The 17,198-nt window shown below is 35.1% G+C and overlaps 2 protein-coding genes across 2 annotated transcripts in view; both read right to left on the bottom strand.

Moving 5' to 3' along the window:
- Window positions 1-769: 769 nt before the first annotated feature.
- LOC132702342 (A-kinase anchor protein 17A) lies at window positions 770-5,378 on the bottom strand. Its single transcript, XM_060670923.1, has 4 exons — window positions 4,294-5,378; window positions 3,812-4,079; window positions 1,406-1,739; window positions 770-1,349 (listed from the first exon to the last, which is right to left on the bottom strand). Exons 1-4 carry the CDS (start codon window positions 5,214-5,216, stop codon window positions 859-861), a joined length of 2,016 nt encoding a protein of 671 aa, XP_060526906.1. The 5' UTR covers window positions 5,217-5,378; the 3' UTR covers window positions 770-858.
- A 966-nt stretch (window positions 5,379-6,344) lies between these two features.
- Window positions 6,345-17,198, bottom strand: part of LOC132702313 (myb-like protein B) — a 113,089-nt gene continuing 102,235 nt past the window's right edge. The window contains exons 3-4 of the mRNA XM_060670872.1: window positions 16,646-16,733; window positions 6,345-6,872 (exon numbers count right to left, since the gene is read on the bottom strand). Of these exons, the coding sequence (XP_060526855.1) occupies window positions 6,719-6,872; window positions 16,646-16,733 (242 nt within the window). The 3' untranslated portion in view covers window positions 6,345-6,718. The remainder of the gene's footprint in view (window positions 6,873-16,645; window positions 16,734-17,198) is intronic.

Here is a 17,198-nt window from a genome sequence, read left to right as displayed (position 1 = left end):
CACTCGCGTTGTAACCAACCCTTGGCGTTCCTGGAGCTGATCACCTCCTGCCCTATAGACGTGGTGATGGTAACAACATGCTGAGTATCTATTTACATAAAATAGGATGCATCCCTCGAACTTTTACTGACTCAAAGAGATTCCTGCAGCGCATTGTTAAATGCTCCCTCTGAGTCTAGGAACACTGCCAATTGTCTCTTTGTTCGCCCGGGATTGGTACCCGAGTGCTATATTAATAATGGGCATGAAGGAGGTTCCTTAACAGGGTCTCCCTCTCATCCACACCTCTGGAATTTTGTCCAGACTTTTTACCACCAAACTACCCTTTTTGCCGGTCAGTTGGTTGGAATGTAGTCTCATGCCAGACCAGCTCTGAATAGTTTGACGAATTATGGAGGCAGTATGTTCAGTCCATTTTGTAACAGAACTGGGTAAATGCCCCGGGCGATTTAATAGTTTTGAAAGAAACGATTGCCTGTCCCGCTTATCGGTCGGCTGTCGGCTGCGGTGGGCCTTTTGTTTGGCGCACCAAGAGGCAATTTTTCTGGGAAGTGATTTCTAGCTAGAAGCTCTACCGTTTCCTTCCTCGCAGTCCCTGTGTACCATCAGGTCGTTTTATATGCCTGAGGTCATCAGTTGGATCTCTGGATAAAATTGTGGTACTACTTCGTGTTAACACTACTAAAATAAAAATACCTCCTTGCTCAGTTTATTGAGGGTAAAGGGCCTTCCGTTTATAATGGGCCATAGCCAATTATTGAGTGTTGGGCTACAATAGTAAACCAATAAAAGTGTTTTCTAACTTTTACTTTGCACTTATAAATAAATATCACGAATACATGGAGAAAACTTAAAGCTTTACTCGACGGCGCTTGGACCGTCGTTCCCCTTGGTCTTTTCCGGCGATTTCGACCACGACTTCTCAGTACCGACCCCGCCCTCTTTCGGCATGGACCACGACTTGCTCCTCGACCTCGCCTTTTGCTCCAACAACTGCCTGGGCGTCATAAACTTCGAACTGTCGACCGACTTGTCCCTCGAGAGACTCTTCTCCCTGGAGTCGCGCCTCGACCTGCGACTCCTCGACTTGCTCCTCGAGCGCCGGGACCTGCTGCTCCGTCGCGACGATCTACTCCTGCTACGCCGTCTAGAATAAGATCTGCTTCTGGACCGGGTATAAGACCGTCTCCTGGAACGAGACCTGGACCTCCTAGATGATCTGCGAGGCGAATATGAACGCGACTTGGCCCTGGAGTCGTGTTCGTTGTACCTGTTGTAGTCCGGAGGGTAGTACCTGTTGTTACCCCTGTAATTGCCTCTAAAACGGCCACCCCTGCCTCGCCTGCCGCCTGCGAATGAATAAAAACAAAGCACGAATTCGCCAAACTGTAGCGTTTGTGAATACCCCTGGACGAGCCGGGCCTCGACATGCCCCGCCCCCTGTAGAGGGCATAGATGTCGATTTCCGGATACAAACCCGGCGGTTGGATGAAACCAGGATATATGGGTGGTTGGTAAGGAAACCCGTACATAAATTCCGCGGGCTGAAGCGGTACGGTTTTCCTTTTAGCCGACGTCTCTTCCAGCGACAATTCCGAATCGGAACTGGAAGAAAATTGCGTCTTTACGGACTTCTCAGATAGTATGGTTTTCAACATGACCCGCCCTTTGACTGCGTGGTGCAATTTTTCGCGTTGGGTTAGGAAATTCAATTCGCTGGTGTCTTTGAGCCTCCTCAACTGAAAATTCGGGTAAAAGATGATGAAGTTCTGGAAGGAATAGCTGGTTTGCAGAAAAATGTGATACGTTTGTAAAAATTCTGTCTCTGCATGTACAGGATTCAAAAAAACAGGAAAAAAAATGACCAACAATGACGGGTAGAGTTATTTGGTTTAATAACAACAAAACAAATGAAATATATAATTTAATTAATATGTCGTGGGAGATTGCCACTGATAAATCCATACGGAGTGTCCAACAAATAGTGTGTTAAAGCAATATTACTAGTCTATTATTTGTTTTAGAGAAAAATGTAAAACACAAACGTTATGGAGGATTTAAAAGAAACAATTTAAAAATAGTGGGAAATTAAACATATGAACTCCCTATATATGATGGCATTAATAGATACTCGTTTTTGTACTCAATCACCCAATGTAGGGTGTAATGGTCTATACTGAGTGTTGTGGAATTTATGGTCATTTTTTCGTCGAAAATACCCCCTATTTAATTACCTATATTTTTGACGCCGTTTCTGGCAGCTGTAATTTTATTTTGCCAACAGTTTTATAAAGTAGTACAGTCAAATATCCTATACTTGTCTTGAAGTTAGTTTGAATCGTTTATACAGTGTGAGTCACAATGAAAAATATCAATTAATTAATTAATATATTTAGTATTTTTAAGATATACACATTTTTACAAACTACTGAAAATTTTGAAACCGTGTGAAACTAAAACAAATACTTACTACCTGAATGTGAAAAGTTTAAACAGACGAGTTAAGTATAATTATTTTCTCACACAATAGCATTCGTTACATATTATTACAAAATGTAATTCACAAATAATTTACTTAATTCGATATTTAAATAAAAATAAAATTATGAACTGCAATGGAAAAAAAGTTTAATCAGTATTTTACGCTAGGGGTTATATTAAAAATGTAATATTAATATGGCTGATAGTTCAAGGAAAAACACTTAAAAACTAAGAACAAAACTGCAAAACAAAAAAAACTGATTAATTAAGTTTCACTTTATTGAATTATTTAATTAAATTAATTTATTTAAATAGTTATTTGCATGACCAACCTACATTTCCATGGCAAACTTAGATTTGCAGGATCAACTTACATTTGTTCTAAAAGGCGCGATCTGAAAACATTATTTATAGTTCAATAATATTCTGAGCTTTAAGAAAAGCATAACTTCTAAATTAATGAGCTTTAAGCATAACTTCTAAATTAATGGAAAGAAAGAAAACATTTTTTTCACAAAATTTTAGGTAATTAATGTAACATACAGGGTATTTCATTTGATTTTTCACGAAAATTAATATTTTTTATTTTGACTCACCCTGTATATACGATTCGAACTACTAGGATAAATAACTGAATTACTTTTTAAAATAGTTGACACAATAAAGTTACAGCTGTTGGAAATGGCGTCAAACATTTTTTGCATTTTTGACGAAAAAATGGCCATAAACCCAAAAACCCAAAGTTCTAATACACTGATGCTATATTAGAAGAGAATAATAAAAAGTAGAAGAAGTTCCTTTATTTAAATAAAGCACAAATGTTTTAAATCAATTTTCAAATTTTGTGTCAAATCTTTTACTTTTTACGAGCAAAAGGATCAAAAACAAAAATTTACTAATTTAAAAAAAATAGTCTTCCATTGACCCACCATGTCTATTTACTGCAAAAAATGCCCAAGAAAACATTATGGTGGATGTGTGCGAGCATTTTTCTGGAAATCTAATACCTGATTTTAATTGAATTTTAGCCCTTCACTACTTTTCCCAATGATAAGTGGATATTAGGATACCATTAAATTAATTAGAAAAATATGATGTGTGAATATTTTTCTGAAAATCTAATACCTGATTTTAAAAGAGTTAGTTATGCAACATATAATAACCTTTCACTCCTATAATATCCCCGTTAATGAGTGTATAAACCCTGAATTTCTCAATGATTAAGGGCTTTTAGGATAGCATTAGGTTAATTAAAAAATTATGAAGTATGATAAAATACTATGTATTTGGAAACACTAATAAAGTTTAACTTTACTTTGCTTTAAGTTACCTCATCACCGGTGCGGTTGGGCATGCCGTCATAGTGCTGGACATTGCCATCGCTTTTCTCTTTGATCCTTTTAAATAATTCTTCGACGAGACGGATAGCTTCCAGTTTGCGCTGGGCTTTCAACAGTTTCTTCTCCTCCCTGGCGATCTTTTCATTGATCTCGTCTGAACCAACCACCTCTAGTTTCTTGAGTATTTTCGCCTTGCGCCTCTCCTCCCTCAAACGCCTGCGAATCTCCTTCTGGTTTTTTAAGTTTTCCGCCTCTCTCCTATAAACCAATACCTACCATTCACAAATTCGCTTTAAACCAAACAAATCCAAAAATTAGTCTAAATTGTGGTGTGTTCATAACTTACTTACAGTTACTTTGTCAAACTGATAATCTAGTTACGTAAATGCAATAGAAACATGAAATCTAAGGAACCCCTCTGTAAAACGGGCAGAATATTTAACCCTGTTAAAAATTTTCAAACAACTATAACCTTTCGGCATCCTCTACTTTTCTTTTTTCTTCCAACGCTGCTTTATCACGCTCCTCTTGCTCGCGAGCTTTCTTTACGAGTCGATCCCTTACTATTTCCCTTCTCCTAATGGACCCATCGCTCAAATGCTTACTTCTATCAAAGTCCACTTTAATTTCCACTTCAACAAAATCCTCGTCTTCCTTGCGCACTAATTTTTTATCACGGAAAAAGTCCATAGTCTTTGTAAAGCCGATGTAATCTTTAAACTGCACATAACCTTCAAAAAAATCAGTTTTATCAAAGGAAGAATGTTTCAAGCCCGAGATTTGTTCCTTCATTTTTTTGCGGTACGGATCGCAAGTGGGTATATCAACATTACGTATGTTACCAAACTTTTCAAATATCCTATAGAATATTTTTTCTGATGGAGTCATATCTTCATCATTCGATAAATGGTATTTAATAAACCATTTTGTTGGCAAGTTGGATATATGCACTGTGTCGGGACGAAGCCCGGGCTTCATCTCGTCCATGTTTCGGATATCTTGGAAGAATGCGTCCCACACTTTCCTATTAGGGAAATCAGATCGGTATTCTGCTGCCCTTACCCTCATCAAATCCCTAAAGTCTTTAAGTTTAATCATTTTATTGTCAATTTTCGAGATTACGCGCTCCAACTTGGCCCGTTTTTCCACTTCAGCTTCAAATCTAACAAACTCAATAGTTGTTTTAGTAACTTTTAACACTGTGAACTCGTCAGGTCGTATCAGTTCTCTCAGTTTGTCCATAATCTCCCAGTGGGAGATGCTTTTGCCTAGTTTCTTGACGTTGGGCAGCTGCAGGGAAATATTGAGCTTCGCCATAGGCCTCAAGTACAGCTGCTGTGGCAGATATAGGGGTTCCAATTCCGACGTATTGGGACATCTCTGAAAAGCATTCATAATTAGATCTTTCCTCTTAAAAAACACGCAATGGAAAAGTCTAATTAATCAATGCTTCCCAGAACTTTGGTTTAAAGCCCTTTAATAAAAAAAAAATATCGAAATGTGTAATTAGCTCCTATTTTTCACCACGGATCAACGAACTGTCACGGAATTGGTCACGCATTCGTTGTTCGCCGGAGACGGACAGACGCTCTTAACGGATTACAAAGATATGCATGCACAGAAAAAAAAAATCTAGAGATAGTGGATTATTTGGATTAAAAGACAGTCACTGATGCACTGACTTAAAAATTCTTGTTGTCTTACCATGAAACATATTGGGCCCGGAAATTAATGCCGATATATTAAAGGTAGGGTCTTAAGAAATGAATTGTACAAGTACAATAAAACGTTTCACAATAACTTGGGCTCAACTACTAGGATGATATGCCCATTGCCGACTTTCGTCGAGGTCGCTTTGGGTAATAGAACAACAAGTACAAGAAGAAATATATCCAATATTTGCTCAACTAGCAAAAAACAATTTTGACCGATACCAAAAATCTGACATTGCCCTCGCTTTCACCCCAGATTATCCGAACCCATTCGGCCTTCATACCGGCGTAAACGGGGAAAAACGATGGGACCTGTTCTGTCGGGGGTTCGTGCGACAGTTAAATGAATACGTTAGTTCAGAAACTAAAGATTGATTCTGTAACGACTTCAAATAATTACAATGCCGGTTATCGTGCGTTGCCTGAGAACATTGCGCTCGCGTATCGATATATGCTGAGTGCTAAGGATAGACTAAATCCTAGAAGTTTCTACAGCAGGAACGTTAACATGCTATGTTGCCATGTCTAACAGAGCAGGACCGACGACAATTATCACTTTAAAACTCACTAAACACTGAAAACACTAACTCCACTCAGTGGAAACCGCCGCGTGCAATGCTCAACCACAGAATCTCGATCAATTCAATAATGCGTTTCACTAATGCCCAGAACCAAACAATCTAAGAAATGAATGTACATATTCTTCTTCTTCATTTGGAAATCTTCAAATTTAGACAGGACCTGATTCAAAATTATTCCACGGCATCAATGTAAATAAAAATACCATGAAAACGAAAATTTTTATTTGGGATATGTATATTCAGAAAACAACATAAAATATTCCGTATATTAGGTAATCGTAATCTCATTAATAAGAGGTAATAAAAAATATATTTTAATGCTATGTCTGTGGGGTTACAACCTATACTTGTTTAACGCTAGTTCCTTACGCATTAGGTCACAATAAATAAGCCGATATAACATTATTTATTTATATTTACATGGTTGTAGATTATAAACAAAATAATGCACAGACTCGAATAGGGATCCTTAGTTGTGCTCGTGATATGTCGGCATATCAAACGTAGCGTCTATAACTTGGTTGGAGGTCTAAAAATATATAGCAAATTCTTCTAATGGAATGTCACATTTGCGATTATGCGTGGGGCAATTCTCTGCATGGAATTAGAGGAGGCGCTCGCATTCCTCACTGATGACAGTGTCGTCGTCTTCATCGGAATCTGTGCAGATGTCGTCTTCTTCTGACCAGTGTTCGAACTCCTCTTTGTGATGTTCCAGCGCCATCAGTGACGGGAATAGACTGTCACAAGCCGAACACCTGCAATGAATTGGAGAATAATAAATAGAGCCGATTTTCGCCATTTGTTCTACAGGATACAGTTCAGTTCAGTTCAAATCTGAACTTCTAGTTCTTATTTATTTTGACAAATGGATTTTCATCAAGTAAAAGTCACTTCAGTTCAATATTATTTTATAAGTGCGAGCTACATTATATCTATTGGTCTATCAACGAGCGAACTCAGGTCATACTCAAAATCTCAGTCTCAACAATAACAAAACAATTCATGAAACCTTGCTTTCATTTACATCATTGAGCTTTCTTCTAATCTAATGTCATTGGACGACACTCACCCCTACATATAAATTGGTTTTAGAACTTGTCTACTACTACTACTTGCATGGCAGCGCACAAGCAGTTTACGTTGTTGTGGTTACAGAGGCGTGCTCGGATTATTTACCGGAACTAATTAAGCGGACATTAAAACGGTTAATTAAAGACTGCCGAATCATATACGTCGCACACATTCACTACAGCTTACGGCGATTTTAATCAGCATTAAGGCTTTTAATCAAATTAGATTCTCGGAAACTAGCTTCCCTATTCGCTTGATTAATCAGATTTGTATCTATAGATCTATTAACCGGTTTCAGCTCTAAACAGCCCCCTCGTACGTAACCGGTAATGGGGTAATTTAAAACCGGCCCAACTCCCCAAATTGAATTCGCTTCCGGTGGAGAAAAAAAAAACGGGAGCTCGGAGCCAGGTGATTAAATATCGATTTCGTATATTTTATACGCCATTTAAATAAATGTTGGAACGGCTTCGTGTCGTATTTAAAATTAAAAAAATAAATAATAATAATAAACTAAGGAAAAACGTCAGAAAGAAGAAAGGTAAAAAAGTAAATATGCTAATAAATTTCTACAAAATATATAAAGCAGTTTCAATGACAATGGGGAAAAACGTTTTGTTTTATTTCAACACCCTGCATATCAAAAATATAGAATCTTATTACCCTGCATACAGCTTTAGTCTATCGATTTAATTTTCTCAATTGCAGTGAAGTTGTTCATCGTAGTAGAACAGAAAAGGTATGGGTAAAAGAGTAAAGGTAGTAAAGTAAAAGTTAAAAAGGTGTCTGTTTTGTGTAAAACATTTCTAATAATAAAGAGTTCATTGCATTTTATTGCCAAATAAAGATGCCTAGTATAAACCCCCACTAAATTAATGAAATTATATTGCAAAGGGAATTCGATGTTTAAAGGGAAGGCAATGTTTAGTATCTTTTATATCGTCTACTTGAAACGTTCTTGTGTGCTTTGTTTTGTAAAGAGCCAGTGTTTGTTAAAATGCAGAAAACTAACTTCCATATGTCGTGGATAAAGAGGTACCGAGAGTTGACTTGGGGCACCAATTTGTTTTGAAGAAAAACCAAAAAACTGCAAACAAGCCCATTTCTTAGGTAAGACATGCATTGGAGCCAATATACCACTTAAAAAAAATGGGCAACATTCAAAAACATTAATATCTTTAGGAATTTTCTTTGTTTTCTTCAAAAAAGAGGAGAAATTCTAATTGATTCTCTTCTGTTAGGACAATAATTTTTGGATGGTGTTTTCGATTATTGAATACCACTCTGTGCTTTTTTAACACTTGAAAACTAAAATTGGGAATGTTTATTATAGATTCATGGAAGTGGTTAATATTTAATACTTTAACTTATCTATGGCGAATTGGTATATTATTCAACATGTGTGATAAACGGCATTTGACTTCTATTTGACACGAGCAGAGCGCAGCGGAGCGAGTGTTTAATAAACGGGTGACTAAAAAAGTTTACCGAACGTGTTGCATACTATACTTTTTCTACTACCGTTAGTTTTTGGGTGCATTTTCGCAAAACAACACAAATACATTCAGAGCTATGACCGTCAGAGTTGCCAAACGTCAAAATTCAAAGCGTGGGAAATATCTCCGGAAACATCCGATTGCTCCCAAACCCGTGCGATAAAATCTCGGAAATGTCCGAAGTGGCTCGAATCCGAGGGAAACGAAACTGACGTGGAAAAGTGCCGCTTCCCGCACACTAGATCGAAGTATAATTAGATATTTTACAGACGGGACATCAATTCATCAATTCAAATTTTTGCCAGTTCATAAATTAACAGGACTTTTGAACAAGGCCTTTTTATTGTTCCCTTATGATGGACCACTATTTTGAAAGTGACATTTAAACAAAAAATTAAGATGAGTGATGGTCATTTGTTACCACCTTGTATATATATTTTCGCCATAGATACATCAAAGCAGTAACGACTTCCATGACATGATAAGAATTCCCAATTTTTGTTTTCAAGTGTAAAAAAAACATATTTTTTAAAAACACCTGTTTTCCCCCAAATATTGGAAATGTTAATTTTTCTCAAAAACTACTCAAAATTTCGTATGCTATATAATGACTCCGAGTTCTGGCACAACGAAACACCCTGTATATATCAAAATACTATAAATAAAATATATACTTAGTGCCAAACACTTTTTGTATTGAACTTTTTTTCCTCAGGTCGTGGTTATTGAGATAAGGTATAGGAGCATGTGAAATGGATCACCCTGTACAGTTGACTTTTATTGTGAATTTTTTTGTTGTTTCATTTATTTTTATTCAAATAGGTCTGTGGTATTGGTAAACAGTTATAGGATTTCTGAAAAATGTTTAATTATAAAGAAATAGTTGTGGCTTTATTTATTATTATATATTCATCTTCCTGACACATTTTTCCGGATGTTAAATTACAGCTAAAAATACTGTTTTTTTTTCATTGCGGGGTTTATTTCTAGTTAAAACTAGTTTCATACCCATTTTGCTTAAAATTTGTTAAATCCGTCCCTGACTTCTTTCCGCGATGCGAGAGGAACAGGCGTGTAAGTGTACAAGAATGAAGCAGTTTGAAGCAGGTTTCTCAGAAATTTGTTCATAACATATCTACGAAGGCGGCAGTGACAATTTTTTGTATTTAGCGGTTAGTAATGTATCTGGTCCCTCGAGGGATATCTGTAACTTTCATATCCCTACTATTATTTATTTATTGAAAGAAGTCTACGAAACAGGCATGAAACCCAACTAACAGGTAGGTTGTTGTACAAATTATTAAATAGTTATAGAGGCAATGATGATATCACGAAACTTAACCTAAGGTCTAGCCTAACATAAGCATTAACTCTAATAAAACAAAAAAACAAGAGAATAGGAATAGACTGAAATTTGTAATTATAGTTAATGGGGCAATAACGATTTTAACTTAGTAATAGGTTGCCAGAAAAGTCCTAATTGGATCGTGCATTGTATTTGGAGCACATCGAGGAAATAGGTGAAAATATTAAAATATTTGTTCTTGCTGTGGACAGAAAGAATACTTTGTCCAGAATTAATACGGGGAACAAGAAAATTTGGTCTATAAAAGAGGTGTTAGAACGGGAGAGTTTTATCAAAAACTTTCAGATTTCACATCTACACTAATGGTGGTAAGAGAGACTACATTACACTTGGCTTTATTAAGTTGCAAGTTATTATTGAACTGCTCCAGACTACGCTGAGACAATCCTCTAAACACTGGATGTTTAAAAATACGTCTTCCGCATATATAAAAGAACTGAAATCAAGGTTTTTCCTAATGTCAATGACCCCAATATTGACCATTGAGGAACCCCTGAGGAGACCATGTGTGACGCCCATTTGAGAACCTTCATGAATAGCTTCAGAAATATACTCAGACATAATCGTTACATTGATAATGGAGGATCTTTCTTTAAAAACATCCGTGTTGTTGAGAGACTATTTGATTTTCAACAACATGAAATATTTTGTCCTGTAAGACAGATTCTAAAACTTTACAGAAATTACAGGTAAGGGAAATAGCCCTATAGTTTGTGATTTTCCTTATATGAGGAACAGCTTGGTTAGACACAGATTAAAAAGTATTAGTGTGGCTGCTCGAATTGAATCTGTACCCATTGTGAATTCAGAGCTTTTTCCACTTCATATTCGGAGAACTTCTTTATTTCTTTCATTATTATTATTATTATTAATACCATTAAAATTGTTGAGAGAGCCCCCATTATAAAATGACTATCGAAAACAGTGCAAAAGAGTTGAGTATATCTTGCCGACTATGCAACTCAGTGTCATTAAAATTTATATAACTAATATATCTTTTTTAATGCCATATCCAATTTTTAGTAGATAGCTAAATTAAAATTTTATCTTTGACCCTCTGGCACTTAAAATTTTGTAATTCTGAGAGATTCACGTACTTCTAAACCTCTTGTGATATCCAGCTTTCTCACATTGTATATTATATTTGAAATAAACCTGATACTGACTTTCTAAAACGAGGCATACAAAGTCTTTAAAGATAAAATCAAAGTGACTATATTCACAAGCGGAGGCCAAAGTAAAAATTGTAAAATAATCAAAACATCATTTCATTGACGCACTTTTACATTTTATGTCAAATACATTTTTTTGCAAAGAGCACATCGTCAATAGACTCAAGATGAAAAAATACCTACGTCAATGAAAGCAGCGCCTCCGGCTGCCTAGTAGCCAATGAAACTTCGAAAACGTTTGTACGAAATGCCTTTGATCCTCAACGACAATAGCTGGGCGTACTAATCCCAGTCTACTTTAAACTTTGTACGGCCCTAAACCCTTGCAAACGACATGACGACTATAAAAGAGCTTTCGCGAATGTTTGTAATCAGTTTGTTTCCAGTGCCGTTCGTTTTGCACGTAGAATTTTTTCTCTAAAAACAAAACAGAACAGAATTTTTTATAGTCATATTTCAAGGAAAATTAATAAACACAAATATAAAACCATTAATGTTCAAGAAGAAATCTGGATGTCAAAGGAACTGGCGGAAAAGGCTGTTAGCAACTTCCAATCAGTTAAAACTAGTGGACTTGGAGGAATATATGTAAAAATGTTGAAACGTGGCACCCAGAAGCGTGGTAGACACCTCTGCAATCAACCAAAACTGTAAAACTGTAACTGCAACCGCGGTATTTCAGCACAAGTACAGCATATGGTCTATAGTATGGTATAAAAAAAAGATCCTAGGAACATAGAAACACGCATCACATTTATAGATACCCAGAAAGCTTATGACTCACGAACAGAAAAATTGCAAACTAAAAACCTGCATTCAAAGATATGCATAGAAATGGACAAAAATGCATTTACGCATTTTAATTATATAAAAATTTATGAACACTAAATTAATTAAATTAATTTAGAACTACGTCTTTATAATTAAACGGACGGATTTAACAAATTGAACAAATTTTAAGCAAAATGGTGCATTTATGGAACGAGTTTTAACTAGAAATAAACCCCGCAATGAAGAAAAAAACCATAATGGGTTGTTAGCTGTAACTGAAAATCCGGAAACATCTGACAGGAAGAGCAAAAAATTCCCTACTATATAAATAAAGCCACAACTATTTCTTTAATTTTTAATTTCTTTAAATTAAACATTCTTCAGAACTCTTATCATTTTTTACCTATACCACAAACCTATTTTAATAACTATAAATGGAGAAAAAATCGTAATAACTGTTTTTTTATTTAGATACACACATTGATACAATTTATAATACAATTAATAATTCAAAAATTCATTTAGATAATAGCAACTTGCACAACGTACAATTTGTAATTTAGCAAACTTCTCTTGCCAGTTATAAAACAATAACTAAATGTTTTTTAAAATTTCCCAAAAGAAAATTGTGTCTTTTATCTGTTTAAAAATCCAAACATCTGCAGAAATTATAGGTCAGTATTTTAGTGTTGAAATTAAGTGTGTTAATTTATACAAATCCAGTTCTCTTTCGAAATGAAATTGCTTTCAACAACTTCTGAAATATTTGTTAGGATTTGGAAGCCTATGTTATTTTCAATTGCTGACTTTTTTTTTATGATGACCATTTATACTAGATCAATTTTCGAAAACCCATCTATGCAAAATTTCAGAGAGAGAAAATCACCTGCAAATCCCGTTTTGGGATGCAAATCCTGTTGAAAATTCGATAGTCAATATTTCCTTTTTTTTTATTTGTAGACAGAAGTCATTGACTCGTTTAATAAATTTTAACATTGTATGTTTTAAAAAAATGGAAATGTGAATTTTTGAGAAAAAAGCAGTTTCAAATTCAATAGTCAATTTTTAAATTTCGAGTAATTACCTCTAAATCATATTTTGGTTAGTTTTGGTACAACCTATAATAAACTTTTTTAGATCATTGGTTAGAGGAAGGACCAAGATATATAATGGATATATATATATATATATATATATATATATATATATATATATATATATATATATATATATATATATATATATATATATATATATATATATATATATATATATATATATATATATATATATATATATATATATATATATATATATATATATATATATATATATATATATATATATATATATATATATATATATATATATATATATATATATATTCTCACGTATTGATTCACGGATGGAAAAATGTGATGACACTATATTCCGGGATATCATCCGTTCGCTCGTTGAACTCCGACTGGAATCCTGCAAATCCTGCATCCGACTGGAATCCTGCAGACGTTTCGCCAAAATCTCACTTGGCATCTTCAATGCTCGCGCTCCGTGTTCGAAGTGTTTTCGGAGCGCGAGCATTGAAGATGCCAAGTGAGATTTTGGCGAAACGTCTGCAGGATTCCAGTCGGATGCAGGATTCCAGTAGGAGTTCAACAAGCGAACGGATGATATCCCGGAATATAGTGTCATCATATATATATATATATATATATATATATATATATATATATATATATATATATATATATATATATATATATATATATATATATATCACTTTGCTCATGCCAAATAAACTTGTGGCGCAAATGCAGCCACTTCTCCAAGTATTTCCAAAATTGCTGGCGACACGCTGCGATGTGAGTTGGTCAGTTCCTTTTGTCTCTCATTGTCTCCGAAACTTGCTAATCATGTTTTCCTTTAAACTTTTCCGCCGTTTGATGTCGAACCCTTCGCAATACGTTCGTAAAGGCTTTATCTAACTCTTTTGTCCTGCGCTTCCGCTGACGCGTTCGACGATACTCGCAGAAACCGGCAACGTTTATTTTTCTTACCAGTGGCGTCGATTAAAAGCGTAGACAAAGGTACCGTAGGACACTCGACGGGCCCTTAATGTTTATGAAGCACACGGTTAGATGGTGGAATACATCGAGGATTTTTTCTTTATGGTGTCAGATCTTATTTGTGCGAAAGGTCACAATAAATTTGGGTGGATGGTGTTTTCTGGGGTGCCCCAAGTCCTCATACTTGGACCTCTATTTATTATAATCTTCAGAGGTTCTTAAATGTACTACCTCAGGCAATTTTGAATAATTACACGGAGGCCATTAGTTTAAAATTTAAATCTACTAAATGATCTTTCTGTCCAACACGAGCTAAAACTGAATCCCTTCAAATCCAAATTATTTGGCAAAAAGACAAACAGAGATTTCTTAATGTCAAATTTGAGTATCAGTATTGAAGGCCACAATTTAATATTTACTGAAGCGACACGTGACTCCAATTTACTCTATACCGAACATATAAAAATTCTTACCCAAAGGGTATTTATCTCACTTAAGCAACTTTACTCCAGTCGTCATTTTGGTAAGTACCAAAATCAAAGTTGTGCGAGGCATTAATACTCTCTCAAGGTTCAGGATAGTTGTTGTTACTTGATATTAAACCCAAGAAGTTCGAATCATACAACAAAATGAACTTTAGTGGTTAAACATGTTTTATAGAAGGGCTTATGATTTGGGTTGTTTTGTACATGGTTTAGTAAAAAGCTCTTTTCTTACTTTAGAAATAAATTCAAGCTGAACTCTGATATGCACAACAGAAATAAACTAAAATTTTTAATACCTAAGCACAGATCAGCCGCCGCATGCATACTCCTTCATACTCCTTCATTTTAATTTAAATTATTTATTGGTTCCTGTTACTAGACATAAATTTGTTATTATAGTTATTGCATGATATGTTTACTTTCCTTTTGGCACACAATTTATCTAAATTAAACTAGGTTTTAGTCTGGTTTACCAGTGTTAAGTTTAAATAGGCTTAGGCTAGACTTCGCCCTGTATATATTGTATATATTTATATTATTTGTACATTTATACTTCGATTATTATGAATAAAGCCGATCATGACGTCTTTCATGGGGATATTGGAAAGCATAAGTATAATTTAAATAATGTTAAAAACGTGCTGTTGAGAAAAATACTCCAAAAACACCGAAATTTGCCGATTTCGTGAGATAAAAGGTGACTTCCTCGTTTTGAGCAATTTTATCTTTACAAGATAGCGTTGAGAGATTTTAAGTAAGACTTTTCATTAGTCGGTGAAAAAACTACATCATTTATTAAATAGCATTTGCAGCATATCGGTTTTGTAGCTCCTGACTTGATAAATAAAAAGAAAGTCGTCGGGAATCTTTCTCTCATTTTTCCTTAGGGTCCCAACAGTTGTCAATTGATGATTTTTTACTGGGTTATCGACGAGCAGAATGGATCTGCAGAACTGCCACTAACACAAAATGGATTACTGTGTGGCGTTTGATCAGTAGTTCTGTTGACTTCTTCAGAGTTTAACTAAAGCTAGTGCGTATTCTATTCTGTAACTGTTGTGTATATTTTGAGGGAGGAGCAGCTAAATGAGGGGCATAGACGTTGTGAAAGGTAAAGACTTGAATGGCAGTTAAGATCTGATGTCCGGTTTTATGTTTGTGTTCTGCAACTTCTGATGAGTTTATTTGTTTTAGTCTTAAGGCTGTTTCATGTTCTTTGAGCTTTATTGACATTTTTGGTCCGGTCTCTCCAATGTATTCTTTGTTGCAAATGCATGGAATGCTGTAAACTCCAGATATCGGCATTTTGATATGTGGTGAGGGACGTTTTGAAAGTAAGGAAGGATAACACTGGCAAGTGTGAGGTTGCTTTCCGACTCATTGTGTTCGGAAGGTTGTGGTGAAGTGTATTTTGTGATGGAACGCTTAATATCTCTCATGTGGAAATTATTAGAGAGTAGTTTCTTCTCAAAGGCTTCCATAAATATATTCGCGGTAACTGGTGATAATGGAAAACCCATAGCTGTTCACGACGTTTGTTCATAAATTTGACCGTTGCAATAAAAATATGTTCCAGATAAGCATTTTTTTATTAAGATGAGAAGGTCTGGTTCCAGATTCCAGGATTTTATTATATCTGAAATAATGTTTTACCATTTCAGGAATAGGGACTAATGACAATAGGTCGAACGAGTAATTCTGGTTTTTGACTCCTGAATTTCGGGCCTGAGCACTGCAAACAACTATAGATTGGTGTTACCTTGCACAAACAGAGCTTAAAATATGGGCAACAAGAACAATATATCACAAGAAAAATATAATTTGGTATGTGGACGCTGAAAGTAAGAGCAAAGAAAAATATATTTAAATGGGTGAAGAAACGAAAACCAAAACTAACAAAATTCGATATAGAATACAAGGCAAATAAACTTTTAGGTTATGTGGTAACAGAGCCTATGGCCTGGACCAACACCATCTGTCGGGGCCTTGTTGTCTAGACCAAAAAAACTTTTCAAGGGACATCGATGTATTAAAACTTTTGTTTGTCCGAAATATATTTGGTTGGTCATAACGCATGGAATAAATATTGGAATTATCTTACCCGAAATGCCTCTTCTTTTGCTTGTGCGCAGACAGTTGCTTGGGGCATGAAAATGTTCTGTCGCAGACGTTACATGTTAGTGCCTCCTCTGAAAAGTAAATAAATACAATTGACGTGGGACTTTTCTTTTTATTGAGAACTCTAATTAGGATAAACGATATAAAAACAATAGAAAATTAAACTGAAAACTTACGAATTCTATCATTCTATCATTAAATAGATAATTTGCTTTTAATGAGAATGAATGATTTTACAAAAATATAATCTCAGAGTGAGTCATAAATTATTGTTTCTTATGCGTCACTAAAAATCTTTAAACTCTTCAAAAGGTTAAAAATACAAGCAGACTGGAAATTTTCAAGACAACCTATTCTCTAGCTCTCGTAGAGACACACTAATTACAAAAAATGTTTCAAGCAAATGTTGCAACAAAATACTTAGAATTGCTTACATATTTCTCGCTCATTCCGCGTTATTAGGATGCACAATTTAAAATTATTTTAAAGTATACAGGGTGGCTCAAAAAAGTGTGGCGACTAAAACATTACTTTTT

The sequence above is a fragment of the Cylas formicarius genome, unplaced genomic scaffold, assembly GCF_029955315.1.
Source record: "Cylas formicarius isolate icCylForm1 unplaced genomic scaffold, icCylForm1.1 PGA_scaffold_5__7_contigs__length_24384050, whole genome shotgun sequence".
Taxonomy (NCBI): domain Eukaryota; kingdom Metazoa; phylum Arthropoda; class Insecta; order Coleoptera; family Brentidae; genus Cylas; species Cylas formicarius.
This window is presented reverse-complemented; position numbering and strand designations above follow the sequence as displayed.